Source organism: Trachemys scripta, chromosome 8, assembly GCF_013100865.1.
Source record: "Trachemys scripta elegans isolate TJP31775 chromosome 8, CAS_Tse_1.0, whole genome shotgun sequence".
NCBI classification, from domain to species: Eukaryota; Metazoa; Chordata; order Testudines; family Emydidae; genus Trachemys; species Trachemys scripta.
This window is the reverse complement of record NC_048305.1, coordinates 8088406-8105970: the sequence shown is the minus strand read 5'-3', so window position 1 is coordinate 8105970 and position 17565 is coordinate 8088406. Positions and strand designations below refer to the sequence as shown.

Here is a 17565-nt window from a genome sequence, read left to right as displayed (position 1 = left end):
GCAAGGAGGAGAACGGGGGACTCAATGGTGAGGGGGGTAGGGCACAGTCAATTTCAGTATTTATGGTGCAAGTTTGCAATTCCTAGGTCTATAGTAGAATATTTAGCTCACCAAAACACAGTAATAGGCTCCCATTTCTAAACCAACAGTTAAAGCATACATACATAAGACTGAACTCCAAATAAGGAACCAAGATTTTTTACTAGACTAAGTTACTCAGCATTGCTGTGATTCAAGTCTACCTGTATTTAAATTAATCACAGTAGCACTTGAGATCACTGCTCTCTGCAAAAGAGGCCCGTTAAAAAGGATGGCTACTATCTGACACCTGCAGAATGTCACATTAAGCAAAAGCGTTTTAAAAATAAAGCAGTCTAGCAAAAAGCAGCAACATCCCCCTTGCTGCTTTAAAATACTAACAAAGTTTGAGATTTACCGAGTTTTTCAAGCTTCCAATGTTTTAATCCAATTTCTTGCTCTATAAAAACCCACTAAAACAAGTTATTTGCAGCATCTTTTAGTTAATTCTGTGGTGGATTCAATAAATTCATGAAGATATTCGAATAGCACCATGAACAGTCCCCCTTCGCACAGAAAGATGGAATTCCCACACTTACCAGTTGTTGAATAACTCTCTCTACCAAGGCTGAAAAGCTGATATCTTCAGTCTCTCTGTTATCATACATGTATTTGACCAGCTTTGGGATGGTTTCAGTGTCAGTTTCAGATTCAAACTCATAGCCTTTGGTTTCCTGCAATGTTATAGATTGAAGGCAAGATAAGTGTTTTCTTCCTCAGGCAGGAACTCAACAAGTGCCTTTAACTGGTGTCTCATCAGAAAGATACATATCTCAAACAGAGGATCATATTTGGCTGGTATATATTTTTTTAATCACTGAACAAAGTGTAAAGATGTAACAAAACATAATAGCATTATTTTCAAAGGAATATTTAGATAAGAGACTTTAACTATAACAAAGCAAGATAGAACATGAGCAACAATGTGCAAAGAGGTTTGCAGAGAACACCAGTCATCCCATGTAAAGGGCTAGAAATGCAGTGCGTTGTATCAGTTCCTGGGTATTATCCTTATTAGGCAGCTTCCATTACAATACAGTTTTTAAATGAAATGCTGCACATTTTAATTCACACTATGCAAAAGCCAAGAGAAATCTGTACATGTTTGCTTGTATTTCCTAGTTTTGGAATTATTCAAGCTGCCATAAACTTACCAGAAATTTCCTCAGGTCCTTATAGTTTGTGATGATTCCATTATGGATAACTACAAACTCTAAAGGGAAGATTAAAATAATTAAACTCCACACTCACAAAATTAAAAAGTGAGATGCTTAAAGCCACAAAATACATTAGTTACTTCCAGAGCTTTAAGATCAAGATTTATCACAGCACCCCCAGAGTGAACTACAAAATCCTAGGAGTTTTGTTTTTTAAAAATACAACCTTATAGGACTTAAGTATTGAGATAGTTATACAGCCGTCGCTACTCTAGTGGTATTGGAGCACTTCCCAAAATAGAAACTGTAAACTGGGGGGAGGGATAGCTCAGTGGTTTGAGCATTAGCCTGCTAAACCTAGGGTTGTAAGTTCAATCCTTAAAGGGGCCACTTAGGGATCTGGGGCAAAATCAGTACTTGGTCCTGCTAGTGAAGTCAGGGGGCTACGCACAATAACCTTTCAGGGTCCCTTCCAGCTCTGGAGATAGGTGTATCACCATATATTATTAAATCTCTTTTCTCCTCTTCCCAGCCAGCCAGTGGGAGAAATACCTTGATTGGCTTGGGGGACGGGAGGGAAGAGAGTGGTCTTTTTTTTTTTTTTTTTTTGGGGGGGGGGGGGGAGTCTGTTGCCCTTTCTAAAGAGTTCACACTTAATTTCAGAGATTAAATATTGTAACCAGGGCCGGCTCCAGGCACCAGCCTAGCAAGCAGGTGCTTAGGGCGGCCACTCCAGAGAGGGGTGGCCACTCCGGAGAGGGGCGGCACGTCCAGCTATTTGGCGGACGGTCCCTCACTCCCGCTTGGAGCGAAGGACCTCCCGCCGAATTGCTGCCGCAGATCGCGATCGCGGCTTTTTTTTGGCTAGTTGGGGCGGCCAAAACCCTGGAGCCGGCTCTGATTGCAGCTAGATATTAATATTAACAGTAATCTTTATTAACTAGTTTATTAAGGACAGTGTTTTGTTTAATATAATTGTTAATAAATATCTAATAGAATATATGCAATTTAGCCAGACTGAGCAATGATTAAACCCCTTGGACACCAATTAAAAATTCACCATCCAAAAATCATTACATTTGTAAGAGACAATAGGCCATTCGTATACTGTAGTCTCAACCAAAGAATGTGTTAATGCAGCTGGGCACTTGAAACTTGGGTGTTTTATTGTTTGGACAGAAGTTTTCAAATAGGGTAACTCCATTTACAGTAAGGGAAGATTTAAAAATAAAGTAACTTCTTTAAAAATAAAAACCGTTACGCACCAGATTTTCAAAAGAATTCAGTTCCCATTTAGGCACCATAATAAGTAGCAAGATTTTTAAACAGAGGTTAGTATGCTGGGGGCTGTGTACTTTTGATTATTTGGTCCTTATTTGTTTAGAATTGTTAGGATGTCAGGCCACACCATGTAGGTGCTCCTGGTATAATTTAAATTGCTACACCTATGATGTGTACTTAAGATGTCTACCCCACCCACTTCAAACAATTCTCCTCCCATTTTTAGGTGCCTAAATGGGTGCTGAGCTCTTTTGAAAATCTGACCCCAAGTCCAGAAAAATCCAGTAGGCTATTTTTAAATCCAGTAGGCCAAGACAGGGACAATTTCCACCTCTCTCTCTGCAGACTCATGTACAACAATAGTCAGGAGAATATTCAGTTTGAGCTGATCAAAATTTTTGGCACCACACAAGAATCTGTTTAGTAGCAGCTAAACTATTCTAGTATTCTCATATCAGCAAAGAGATGATTTTTTTCCTGGAGTACTAGCTGCTTCTAATGTAAGTTACTTAGGCCGGGTCTACACTATAAACTTAGTGACAGGTTTCAGAGTAGCAGCCGTGTTAGTCTGTATCTGTAAAAAGAACAGGAGTACTTGTGGCACCTTAGAGACTAACACATTTATTTTTACTATAAACTTAGATTGGCATCACTGCATTGCTCAGGGGTGTGGATTTTTCACTGAACGACAGTTATACTGATGGTGTAGACAGCACTATGTGGATGGGAGGACTTCTCCCATCAACACAGCTACCACCTTGCAAAGGTGGACTAACTATGCGAAGGGAAGATGCTCTCCTGCTGGTGTAGTAGCATCTCCACTGAAGTGCAGCTGTGCTGGTGGAGTGTTTTAAGTGTAGATCTGCCCTTAGAATTTTTCTAGCCAATCAGAATTCAGACAAACTAATAGATTGCTCAAACTTCTTTACGAAAGTTTTTAAGCATTTTACAGTCCCCAACAGGCTAAATTCATCCTCAATCTAATCCCTTTGAAATGTAGTTACACCGAGGATGACTGACCCAATAAGATGTATTTCTATATTAGGTCTGAGTAGATGCCTAGTAGTATTGAAATTTTGATACAAGCAAATATTTATCATTAGTGATTCTATTGCACTTGTGTTTAAGTGAAATTTGTGTCATGACTGAGACTCTTAGATGCAGGGATGTTTTATTTAAGCAATTACTGCTTTGCCAAGTTCAGAAAAATCCACAAAATTGTTCGTTGAAATTTCTGTTTGAGAAGGTAACGGAGTTCAGACTATTTGAAATTTACACACAAGTCAGTTTTATAGTAATCCACTGTACAGTAACTCCTCACTTAACATTGTAGTTATGTTCCTGAAAAATGTGACTTTATGCGAAACGATGTTAAGTGAATCCAATTTCCCCATAAGAATTAATGGAAATGGGGGGGAGGGGGTTAGGTTCCAGGGAAAAAAATTTTGCCAGACAAAAAGAATTGTATACATATACAGTATAAATTGTAAACAAACAGTTTAATACTGTACACAGCAATGAATGACTGTGAAGCTTGGTTGAGGTGGTGGAGTAAGAGGTGGATATTTCCCAGGGAATGCCTTGCTGCTAAATGGTGAACTAGCACTCGGCTGAGCCCTCAAGGGTTAATATAGCCTCACACTCTACAGACAGCATGGACGGAGGCAGGAGGGAGGAAACAATAGATGCAGGGCAGTAGCTGCAAACACTTCCCTGCAAAAACTGAACATGATGATGAGCCCACACTATCCAGCTGGAGTGCACCACTCCCTCCTCCTGACAGGACACGCACAGCTGCTGACTTTCCAAAGTGCTGCGGGGTGCGTGGATGAGTGAGAGAGACATGCATTGCCCCTTTAAGTACGCTGATCCCACTTCAAGCACATTGCCCTTTTAAGCAGATCAGCCAGTTCTGACAGGAAGCAACCGTTTCCTGCAAGCTCCCTCCTTTCTGTCCCTGAGCCCAGGGCCGTCCTTATCCATACACAAAGTACACAGCTGCGTAGGGCACCAGGAAATTTGGTGCCCCAAATTTCCTGGTGTCCTGTGCAGCTGCGTGCTGCTCCAGACCCTGCTCCGGCTCTTCCCCAGGGCCCGCACCCCTGCCCCGCCCCTTCCCCACCCCCCAAGCCAGCCTTCTCCCCCCTCCCACCGAGGCCCCACACACATCCCCCATGGGCAGGGGCTGCGTCGGGCCCCAGAATAGCTAGGGACAGCCCTGCCTCAGCCCTGTCCCCTCCTCCGCTTTGTGGAGCGGAGATGCGGGGGGGGGGGGCCATGCAGGAGCAGGGAGACATCCTGATATCAGCACCCTCCCTCCCCCAGAAAGCACCGGGGAGCAGCTCCAAGGCAGAGGGCAGGTCAGGAACAGCACAGCAGTGGGGGGAGGGACACCTGAACTGCTGCTGGGCAGCTGCTGAGACACATCCCTAAATTCCCTGTAAGGTGAGCTGATGGGGGGGGGGGGGGGGGGCTGGTGGCCCCCACTGTTCTAATCCCCACAAGGAGGGGCTGCTCTTCCAGAGAATCCTGCAAACAGTGGACAAAGCAGGCAGCTGCCAAATGACGTTATAAGGGAGCAGTGCGCAACTTTAAAGGAGCTTGTTCCCTAATAGGTCTGCAAGGTAACAACGAAACAACCTTAACCGGGACAACGTGAAGTGAGGAGTTACTGTATTCTGAAGCCTTTGGTGACATTTCAAATTCAAATAGGATTCCACACTGGTACAGAGAATACCTACCATTCCTTTTATCCGACCTCTGAGGGTGACTATTCACTGCATTGGGCACGCCATGGGTTGCCCAGCGAGTGTGAGCAATTCCAAAATGTGTTTCAAAATCTGCCTTTAAGTCCATGCCATCTTGTTCTATAGAGAGGGAAATCAGTTTAAATTAAATTAATCAAATTAAAGTGATCAGCTTTAAATTGCATCTTAATCACACAAATGCAAGAGTAATAGAATTTGGTCCCTCAACATTTTTAGATTTCGGTAGATTAAAAAGCAGTTGGAAGATGGCAAAAAAAACCATAAATATTTACTTTCATGACACTCAACTTTGGATGGTTCAAGTTATTGTGATTAAAACCTTCATTTGCTAATGTTGAACCATTTTCAACTAATCCTACCAGTTATGAACTAAGCCAAAAAGTTCACATTACTAGAAGATACAATTCAGACATATTGAAATGCAACTTCTGCTTTTCATAGATGGAAGTGGAACCCTGACAGAACCTGGTTGTCAGCGGGCAGGATTGAACCAGGACCCCTGGAGCTTAGTGCATGACCCTCTACCACAGGAGCTAAAAGCCAGCTGGCTGTTAGCTAAGACTGTAGAGCAGACTCATTTGATCTCTTCTCTCTAAGTGGTCTCAATGCCTCTGGATGGGACAGAACACCACACCCAGGAGGCGTGTGGGTTACGGAAGTGTTATATAAAACTGATGCTGTGAAGACAACCAGTTGCTTTAGTGTTAATAAGAGCTTCCGTTGTACAACAATAAGAGCTCTGCCATGCCTGCTGCAGAATGTACATTAAGTGTATGACTGCTTGCAAGAGGAAGCTCATATTTCAAGAAGCATGTTAGCCACCCAAAAATGAAGAGTGGATTGAGGCCTCCAGCAGCTTTACTTTAACAAGAAGACTGCGGCTTTACCCTTGGAGCATGAAGATTGATTTACTTTGTGACAGCAAGTGTCGTTGATCACAGACCACTCACTCCAATCTAATGCCTGTTATACAACGCAGCAATCAGCAGTAGTGTTCTGTGATGTCTAAGGTGATATCATACCAGCAATACATACAAAGCCAACATAAGGATTCTTAAACTTACTGTGTAACTCCTCATCTAGTGCCTTCACTTTTCCTCTTTTCTTGATTAGTCTGATGTACCTTTCTTTATCTTCATTATTATTTCCATCAATGGCAACACCTAGAATTCAGAAGACATACGTGTCAGCTACTTAAGAATGCATTTAACTAGATGATCATGATGTTCCCGTCTAGCCTTAAAGTCTAAGAGTCTAGAAGAAATGTCCAACCTGAGAGGAGACTGACATGCACATGCAAAGGCATGGCTCTACTTCAAAATTAGCCTCCAAAGAGAAACTCATGAAGTCTAGTACTGGACTCCTGTAGATTAGGGCAAATCCTGTATCCCCAATTCAGGCAAAGTTCCCACTGACGTCAACAGGAGTTTTGCCTAAGTAAGGACCCGCAGCTAGATTTTGCCTAGTGACATTAACAAGTTAAAATTAAAATGAAATAAATAAGTCTCCTTGATTTCCCCCCTCTGCCACTTCAACAAGATACATACCATCCCCACCCAAAAAACTCCAAAACCCAACCCTATATATAGTGTGTAGACAATGCTCCCTTATCCTGTTTGCTTTGATTACATGATCTACACCTCAATTATAGATGAACACCTGATTAAATCAAGTTTTCAGCCCTTGAAGGAAAGTCGAAGATCAGATTAATAGTCAAGATAAATTTTGATCCTCTCCTGGCAATGGTATAAAACCAGGTTGAGAGAATACTGTGCAAATCAAGATGCTAAATTTTGATTAGAAGCATTAGCCATATTATCTTAAATTTAAAGATAAGCAGTTAGCATAATCCTGTTTACAACTGCTCATTTGTACAAGCAGCAAGTTTAGATACCTGCAGAGTCATAGCCTCTGTATTCTAATCTCTGTAGCCCTTTTATCAGAGTCTCAAATATCTCCTTCCGGGTCCGAGGTACTCTGTAGTTCAGATAAGCAAAGATTCCTGTAAAGCAAGGAGAGAGGAAGGGAGACAGAACAGAAAGATCAAATATTTAGTTTGGATCCCTTCACAAACTGATTTAAAATCCTTTATGGAATTCAAAAATATTAATATTCACAAAAAAAACCCCACATTTCCCAATAAAGTCTCCTATATTTGGTACAGTCATTCCCAATGGGCTTTAAAATGGGAAGAGAAATTTATCCAACCATTTTAAATGCTGCAAACCAAATACAGTGTTCACGTTCATTAAGTAAGTGCACCAGTTCTAAGCAATGCTTAGCCTTTCATTCTCCTCACAGGCATATCCAATTAGGAGCAGCAGTGAACATCGAGCTGAAGAGAGTGTCTTCCCAACACTTCATGATGATTGCAGCTGAAAATGAGAGTATTGTGATCAACTTCATATCTAAAACTAAGTCATCTGAATACTAGGGTACAACGAAAGGTGACATTGATAATCGAAGTCAGGGCCCAAAATGCTTATTAAATAGGATAGGTATTTGAGCAGTCATCTATTTTGGAAAAGTTCCTACTTTATATGGTATGCAACAGTCATTTTAGCAGGGAGAGAGAAAACTAGGGAAGCAAATACAAAAGGAAAGAAAAGACATTAAAAAGGAAGGACAAAAAAAGTGAGAGGACAAAGGAGACACCCCCGAAGTTCTCCTCCTGTGCTACCTCAACATAACCTGCTTGCCAACCCCGACTCTACAAAGAGTCAATAGACCCATTTGTCATCCCACATGCTTCAGGGTGTTGAGTTACTACAGTGAATTCTTTCCTAGGTGTCTGGCTGGTAGGTCTTAATGACATGCTCAGGGTCTAACTGATCACCATATTTGATGTCAGGAAGAAATTTCCCCCCAGATCAGATTGGCAAAGACCCTGGGGAATTTTCACCTTCCGCTGCAGCATGGGTCACTTGCTGCTTTAAACTAGAGTCAATGGTGGATTTTCTGTAACTTGAAGTCTTTAAATCACCATTGGAGGACATCAGTAACTCAGCCAGAGGTTACGGGTCTATTACAGGAGTGGATGGGTGAGGTGCTGTGGCCTGCGATGTGCAGGAAGTCAGACTAGATGATCATGATGGTCCCTTCTGACCTTAAAGTCTATGAGGTCATCTTGTGCAGAGAGCAATCTGCTGTAGAAAAGAACTGAACTCTCTGCTCCATAAACAGAAAGGCTGAATGAGAAGAGAGTGCACAAGCGGGAATCTCTTTTCTTGAATGGAAGGGAAAGAAGAACAGGGGAATGGGACACCACTAAGACAGTAAGGAATTCTTGATGCGTCGGGTCATTTTCTGAAGGCTGGGGGGTAGAAGAGTAAGTGCAGCAGAACAATAGCATAATGTTCCTAATGAGACTGAAAGGTAACTCCTGATCACTTTAGGGGATGCAACTATATTCAGGTTTTGGTGTGTGGTGGTTTTGGGGTTGGTTTTTTTTTGGTTTTGTTGTTTTTAAGGTGACCTGCAAGACACAAGTATTCTCGTGACTATTTTTGTTATAATGGTAGCCTGGAAGGTTTTGATGTTAAAAAAATGCCTTAACTAACATTATAAATTAGCTCCGGACTACTCCAGAAAACCATATCCAGGCTACAGAACTAGTGAAACTGACACCACAGAGCTAAAGGAGTGAAAGTTGAGCTATTAAGAAACTGTTAAACTTGAAAGTATTGTTTTTTATTAACAAATACAGAGCTGCAATGACTAATTAACATTTTGAATACAAGAAGCATTTGTTAAAGATTTAATACCTTCACTCCATCAATTAAAGGTATTAAGAACTCAACAACATAATTTACATATCCCAGTGGTCCCCCAAAAGCAAGGAAGTTGTAGTGAAGATATTATAGTTGAACATCTAGGGACAAATTCATGGTTAGTGTCAATCCAGTAACTTCAAAGAGTTTCTACCACAGATATTATAATTAGCCTGATAGCTTTTTAGTCTCATATAAACTATTGCGCTCATTAGACTGATCCAGAATAGCATATCCTCAGAAGAACAGTGCTGTACTACAGAAGAGAAATCCCTATTTAGTCTCTCACCAACATAAGTTGGTCCAATAAAAGATATTACCTCACCCATCTTCTCTCTAATATCCTGGGACCAACACAGCAACAACAGCATTGCATACATCTATTTAGCGTGGGCATTTCCAATATGCCCATCCTATTAATATCCAGGTGGCAGTATGTGCAGAGAACATTAAAAAATTTTAACTGTGTCAAAAAGGCATCTAAACACATTGCAAGTGTTATTCTTAAATGGATTTCTTGGAAGTAATGTCTACAGTTTATTACATACAAAGCCTCCTTAAACGGAGGATTTTTGGCCAGCTTTTCCAGACACCCATTTCCAGTTGTTTGATGCATCCCAACAGCCTCAAGAGCAGAATTCTTAAATACAAATTTCTTAATATCATTCCAAAACATTGCTACATGCTTCCCTTTTCAGATCCAACCCTGCTTTCTATGCCAGATTTCGCAACGTATTTAAAGACACCTCAGGCTTGTATGTTCAGTGTGGCGTCTTTGTGACTATGCAGAGCTCCAGGAAAAGCTTCCTTTGGGACTGCCTTTACAATGCTACCAGTGTGCTGTAATTGTTAAAGGCTCCTTGTTTCTAGGGAACTCATAGCTATATTTCTACATATGTCAACTAAGAGGTTCAGAAGCCACTAGAGGCCATTACACTGAAAGTGATAGCTGCACCTGGATTGCCAAGGAATATATTACAAATTCTTTGGGTACAGGGAAATAATTCCTTCTCAAAACCAAACCTCTACAGTACTTCCTTGTGTTTCACAATTTATTCACTCCTTGTGTACTTTCTTCCCTGAACAGATCATCCTTTTGGCTGGATTTAAAGAGGAATTGAGCAACATGCAATTAGAAATAACGAGCATTTTAGTATAGTGTTTTCTGAATAGCTAGCAGCCACTGGAAGCTGAACCAAATTACAGGTTTGACAAATATTTTTACTCGATATAAAGGAGACCTGTGAAACGGATATCTCTGAATACCATTAAAAAGTGTTAGATAGATGCAGTTTCCAACAGAACTTGTAATAAAAAAGCTAAAACATTTTAGCTTAAGTATTATACCCCCCAAAAAAATCAAGTAAAGCCATTGAAAGTGATGGTCTCACCTCACTAGCACAACTTAAAAAATGAAATGTTGTCCTTGAATATAAATATGAGGTACAAGATAGAGTAGGATATATTATAGCCAACTGTTAATGTTCAAAGTCATTCTTTTGTCTTTTGCTAGAGTATTGTTCTTTTGACCTCAATACCATGTTGTAACTGCATCACTCAGAAGATGAAGCCAGTTATAAACTGTAGTAATGACTGTAATTATCTGATTTGATCAAGTTACTTGTAGCTGATTGTAAAGAAGCCATTTTGCACTGGAATAGACAAACAAAACACCAAAATACCACTCAGAAGTTTAAGTAAGAGCAGAGTTAATCTTGCTCTCCTTAAACCCCGACCAAGAGTCTGCAATTCTGGCTTTCCCTGACAGACTGCATGTCATGTGTTAGAAAAAGGATTTGGAGGGTTTTCTATGTAATTGCAAGACTTCACCAAGATGGGGGCAGCCTATACTTTGAATTTGACCAAAAGTAAAGGCACTTCTCCCCCTCCCGCGACTAAAGTCTATTCAATAGTTGGAGCGAGTGTGTTGTTGGTGCCAAAATCTTAGCTCTGAAAAAAGAAAGTGAAGTTCACTTTTAAATGGACGAGAGCTTATTATTTTACATTTAAATAGCCAAATCATCTGCTTAAAACAGAGTCAACACTTTTTACACTGCATCCTCATAGGGTCGAAACATCACTTTTAAATGTGACCGATGTGGCAGAGATTCTCTCTCTCAAGTGGGTCTCTTCAGCCACGTTCGCAGCTGCCATAAAAACCAACTGAGTAAGTTCTTTACCTCTCAGGGGCACCTACCCATGGTCTCTTGAGACTGACAGATGCCTACTACTACTATTACTACACTATTTTCATGCAACAACATTTCCATTTACACAAACACCAACGCTGGCCAAAATTTTCCAAATTAGTCACCTGAAAAGGGTGCTTAGGTTTCTATGTAGATCAATTTAGGTACTTAAATTTTAGGAACCCCCATTGCAAACCTTTGGCCTGTATGTATCTGACGCCCACCCACCCCAGAGATTAGACAAGAAGGTACCACAGTGAACATTTCCAGATTTAAATCACTGGAGGAGAGAATAAACCTTAAAAAGGGACTATTCATACTTTTAAGATATCTGCTGACTGTAGAGAGAATGTTGAAAGTGTCCAGGTTTCACAGAATAGCTTCAACATGCCATGTGTGTGTTAAGGGACACGTGATAGTTAATGGGGTCATACATGTTATCCTGGGCATTTTACAGATGTCTCACATCCAGAACAAGGATTCCCGGTCCTTTCCCCACCCCCAATGGCATTTTGGGACTGAAGTTCCATTATAACATTTTTTAATTTTTACGTCACTGAAGACATCTGGTCCCCAAATGCTGGTGATAGCAGAAGGCTCAGTGCAATTAAAACCACATCACTCTCACTATACATGACTGGTTACTCCCGTAGCCATTTCATACTGAGTCAGTTACCCCACCCCTAAATTAGAAGTTTTACTAAACTGCTTTACCAGGATTAACTCCCTTATTTCCTCAATCAATAAAGCCTGCATACCTTGGGATTAAGTCATTTCCAGTCTCTCAGCTGAATGTTTCTAACTGACATGTTTGTTTACCTAGGGTTGTCTCTCACCTAGGTTGCTTAATTTTTTTGTTTTTGTTAAGGTAGCTTTTAAGTTTGTTTTGATGAAAGCAACTTAAAAAAGTAAATTAGATGCTTGAACATCTCTTTGGACATTTCAAAAATACAAAGCATTGATTTCTGATTCAGAGCATAAAAGTAAGGGAGACTCAGTAAAATTCAACTTCAGCCCAAATCTCACACCAAGAACCTTTTTAAAGTTTCAAACAAGTACAGGTAAGTAGCACACTTTTCCTTGTCCCCCAAAGGGGCTCCTTACCTTTACCAAATTCCTCTCAAGTTTTGAGGGGCCTCACTAATCTCAATAAAAAAAAGTTAAAACAAAATTCCCTCTGTTGCTAAACTGCACTGCATTAGCAGCATTAAGAGCCCTAGTGTAGACAGGCTGCTGTCACTGTTTGAAGCATCATAGAATCTAGTCACATTCAAAGCCCGTCTAATCATGGTCTCTAAGATGATAGCCAACCCAACAAAGGCCTTGCCTTCAGTAGGAAAGCAAAGGTGTGTTAACTTGTAATGTAGACATGGCCGTGGCTAATTCAATGGCTACAACAGCCCAGTAGCTCTGTGGAGTTGACACTTCTTACATTGATGGAAGAGGTTTTTCTGTTGATGTAGTTATCCACCTTTCTGAGAAGTGGCACCTAGGCTGATGGAAGAACTCTACTGAGTCGTGAAAACTACTACAAACTGCCTTATCACTAGAATTTTAACTAGGGCTGTCGATTAATCACAGTTAATTCACGTGATTAAAAAAATTAATTGCGATTAATCACACTGTATATAAAATACTAATTTAAATTTATTAAATATTTTTGGATTTTTTTCTACATTGTCAAAGATATTGATTTCTATTACAACACAGTATACAAAGTTTACACTGCTCACTTTGTATTGTTTTTTATTACAAATATTTGCACTGCAAAAATGATAAACAATAGTATTTTTAATTCATCTCTTACACGTACTGTAGTGAAATCTCTTTATTGTGAAAGTGTAACCTTAAAAAAAACCCCTCCCTTTGTGTTACATAACTGCACTCAAAAAGAAAACAAACAATGTAATACTGCCGAGCCTACAAGTCCACTCAGTCCTACTTCTTGTTCAATCACTAAGACAAACAATTTGTTTACGTTTATGGGAGATACTGCTGCCTGCTTCTTATTTACAATGTCACCTGAAAATGAGAACAGGCGTTCACATGGCACTTTTGTAGGCAGCATTGCAAGGTATTTACTTGCCAGATATGCTAAACATTCATATGCCCCTTCATGCTTTGGCCGCCATTTCAGAGGCCATGCTTCCATGCTGATGATGCCAGTTAAAAAAAAGTGTTAATTAAATTTGTGACTGAACTCCTTGTGGGAGAATTGTATGTCTCATGTTCTGTTTTACCTGCATTTCACGTTATAGCAGTCTTGGATGATGACCCAGTACATGTTCGTTTTAAGAACACTTTCATATAGATTTGACAAAACGCAAAGAAGGTACCAATGTGAGATTTTTAATAATAGCTACAGCACTCGACCCAAGGTTTAAGAATCTGAAGTGCCATCCAAATCCAAGAGGGACAAGGTGTGGAACATGCTTTCAGAAGTCTTAAAAGCGCAACACCACAATGTGCAAATTATAGAACCCAAGCCACCAAAAAAGAAAAACAAGCTTCTGCTGGTGGCATCCAACTCCGATAACGAAAATCAACATGCGTTGGTCCACATTGCTTTGGGATGTTATCGAGCACTCTGAAAAGTATGGACACATGTCCTCAGGAATGATGGTTGAAGCATGAAGGGACACGTGGATCTTTACCACATCTGGCACATAAATATCTTGCGACGCCTGCTACAACAGTGCCACGTGAATGCTTGTTCTCACTTTCAGGTGATATTGTAAACAAGAAGTGGGCAGCATTATCTCCTGCAAATTGTAACCAAACTTGTTTGTCTGAGCGATTGGCTTAAGTAGAACTGAGTGGTCTTGTAAGTTCGAAAGTTTTACATTGTTTTATTTTTGAATGCAGGGGGTTTTTTGTTTGTTTTTTTACATAATTCTACATTTCTAAATTCAACTTTCATGATAAAGAGATTGCAGTACTTGTATTAGGTGAATTGAAAAATTTTATTTCTTTTGTTTTTTTACAGTGCAAATATTTGTAATCAAAAATAAAGTGAGCACTGTACACTTAGTAGTCTGTGTTGTAATTGAAATCAATTGAAAATGTGGACATTTGGCCCTAGAGCAGTGGTTTTCAAATGTTCATTTGTGGACCCCTAAAAAATTTCAAATGGAGGTTAAGACCCCTTTGGAAATCTTAGGCATAGCCTGCAGACCCCCAGAGTTTGCGGGCCAAAGGCTGAAAACCACTGATCTAGAGCAAAGATTAATAGTGGAGCCACCCAGTAACCCAAAAACAGAACCACGGAAGTGTACCACCTGAAGCCTGTTGTGATGAAAGATGTTTGGAGGCAAGCCAACAAGATGGAATCTGGGGGAGGACAAACAAAGATCTGATTGGGTCAGAAAGGGAGTTAAGGATGGGAAGCTGGTGAGGGAGGCATTACCTATGACAAGCACAAATGGTTTAAAGCAGGGGTGGGCAAATTACAGCCCGTGAGCCACATCCGGCCTGCGGGACCGTTCTGCCTGGCCCCTAAGCTCCTGGCCCGGGGGGCGCACCCCCGGCCCCTCCCCCGCTGTCCCCCCCTCCTCCACAGCCTCAGCTCGCTCCGCCACCAGCACAATGCTCTGGGCCGCAGGGCTGTGAGCTCCTGGGGCAGCGCAGCTGCAGAGCCCGGCCTGACCCGGTCTCTGTGCTGCGTGGTGGCGGCATGGCCCAGCTCCAGCCGAGCAGCGCAGCTTTAGCACTGCCAGCCACCAGTGCTCCAGGCAGCACCGTAAGGGGGCACGGAGCGGGGGGGGTTGGATAGAGGGCAGGAGAGTTCGGGGTGATGAGCAGGGGATGGGGTGTGGATAGGGGTTGGGGCAGAATAGGGGGTTGAATGGGGGCAGGGGTCCTGGAGGGGCAGTCAGGAAGAAGGGGGGGGTTGGATGGGGTGGCGGGGAGGCAGTCAGGGGACAAGGAGAAGGGGTGGTTGGATGGGGCAGGGGTGCTGGGGGGGCAGTCAGGAATGAGAGGAGGGGTTGGATGGGATGGCGGGGGTCCAGGGACAGGGAGGGGGTGTGTGTGGATGGGGTAGGGGTCCACAGCCCCCCCCCCATCAGGGAATAGGGGGGTTGGATGGGGCAGGAGTCTGGGCTCCCCCAACCCGCCCGCCATACAATTTCCAAAACCCGATGTGGCCCTCAGGCCAAAAAGTTTGCCTGCCCCTGGTTTAAAACCCTCCCAGATCTATGGTTTACCATCCCCACAAAACAGATGCATCAAGACCAGAATTCTGCAAAATAAAGAAGCCCAGAAAGAACAGTTGTGGATCAAGCCTGGATTTTCTGTATTTTTAAACAGCTAGAATTCCTGTTCACACTGCAGCAGGGGTTCTGGCTAATTTTAATGCTATTAAAAATAAGAGAGACCAGGTGGGTGAGGAAATATCCGTTATCGGACCAGCTTCTGTTGGTGAAAGAGACAAGCTGTTGAGCTCCACAGGGCTCTTCTTCGGGTCTGCGGAGCTCCAAAGCTGGTCTCTTCCACCACCAGGAGCTGGTCCAATAACAGATATTCCCTCACCCACCTGGTCTCTGGAGCCAACACGACAACCCTGCACATTAACAACAGAGTCACTCCTGTCCCAGCAGTTGCTCCCCGGCTGTCTCCCAGGCGGAGAAGATGTAATTACCCCCCCCCCCCCAACACACACACAGTTTGTAACACGATTACAGATAAGCTTTGTCCTCACTCCCATTCGCGGTGGCCACCAAGGACCTTGTAGCCCCCCCCCCGGCCTCTCCCCCCGGCAGGGGGGCAAGAACAGCCACCTACCCCCCCCCGCATCCTCCATGAAAGCGGCAAGCTCTGGGGGTCGTGGGGCGAACCCCTGGGAGTGGTGCCACCTCTGGCCCCAGCTCAGCTGGAGGGCGAAGGGGCGGGTGCCAGGGGCAGAGAAAAGCATCCGCTCGTCTCCTTGCTGGGGTGCGGGCTGGAATAGAGGTGCCCCTTCCCCCGTTTCAGGGGCTTCCACCTTCTGGGGGCCCTGAGGCCAGGAGGGGGGGCGCCTGCAAACGCCAGGACCCCGGGCAGGATGAAAGGAGACGCCCCCCCCCCGCCGTGTTTTCCGGCTTCTGAAGAAAGGGGGCGAGGGCTCCCTCGGGGCTCGGCCCCCCTATACTCCGCTTCGGGGGGTCCCCACGCCAGGCCAGGGGCGGGATGGGCGCAGGCGAGCCCGTCACTCACCGCACATGGTCGCAGCGCAGCGTAACCCTGGTCCCGGGGAGGCGAGTCCGGCTGGAGCCGCGGCCCCGGCTCTTATAGCGCCGCCGGGCGGCTCCCGCCCCGCTCATTGGCTGGGGGCCGGGCGGGGGGCCGGTCCCGGGGCCAGCGCGGCCCGCACCCCTCCCCCGCGGGCTGGTGGGGGGCAGTGTCAGGGGCACGGCGGAGCTTGCACTGCGAGGGGGCACTCCCCGCTTTGAGAGATGGGCATGTTGCATGAGACCTACGTGCACAGACAGACCCACACCCCCAGAGAGAGAGAGAGAGAGTGTGTGATTGTGATTAAACTGGGTACACTGTAGTAAGGGCACGTGGCTCTTTCCAGAACAGCCAGCTAGAAGAGAGCTTACCAAGGGCAGCAAAATAGTTATTTTAATAATTCATTCAGTAAGTGGTCCCCTACAGCTCACTTCGCAGGCAAGAAATTCTGAACCACGGCTCAGACTCTCAGTTATTTTCCTTATCTTAACCAGTACTATATTGTACTCTCTTTTGGGGGATTTGTGAACCACCAGAAAAAGACAGGTTTCAGAGTAGCAGCCGTGTTCGTCTGTATCTGCAAAAAGAACAGGAGTACTTGTGGCATCTTACAAATTTATTTGAGCCTAAGCTTTTGTGGGCTACAGCATCCGAAGAAGTGGGCTGTAGCCCACGAAAGCTTATGCTCAAATAAATTTGTTAGTCTCTAAGGTGCCAGAAGTACTCCTGTTCTTTTTGCAGAAAAAGAAAGAGGTCCAGAGACCTGCCTCTGAGAGCCACTGCACTAAAATGACGGTGGTTGTTTTTGTGGCAGATCATGTCCTTAGCCAGTACGTCATTCATAGTACAAATCTGGAGTAGCTTGACTGGCATTGGGATAGGCACACCAGCATTAACTGGCTTTTACGAAACTTTTGATCTCTTATCTTAAGAAGCCTTGTCAATAGGAGGAGAACAGAACGGTGACTGCTCAGTTTTGCAGTGAGTGCCCTGCTTTATATAGTTGTACTGAGGTATTTTGAGAATGATTATACGATTGCTGTGACCCTTGGACATCACAAAAATCTCTCATAAGGATATTCAAGTGAGCAAAATTCTTAATACAGAGTAAGAA

At 43.3% G+C, this 17565-nt stretch overlaps 1 protein-coding gene across 1 annotated transcript in view; it reads right to left on the bottom strand.

The window, feature by feature from the left end:
• Positions 1–16522, bottom strand: part of GFPT2 (glutamine-fructose-6-phosphate transaminase 2) — a gene marked incomplete in the record, with an annotated part of 25338 nt that extends 8816 nt beyond the window's left edge. Inside the window, 6 exon segments of the mRNA XM_034780130.1 lie at positions 618–752; positions 1233–1291; positions 5258–5383; positions 6349–6447; positions 7179–7286; positions 16437–16522. Of these exon segments, the coding sequence (XP_034636021.1) occupies positions 618–752; positions 1233–1291; positions 5258–5383; positions 6349–6447; positions 7179–7286; positions 16437–16443 (534 nt within the window).
• Positions 16523–17565: the final 1043 nt, after the last annotated feature.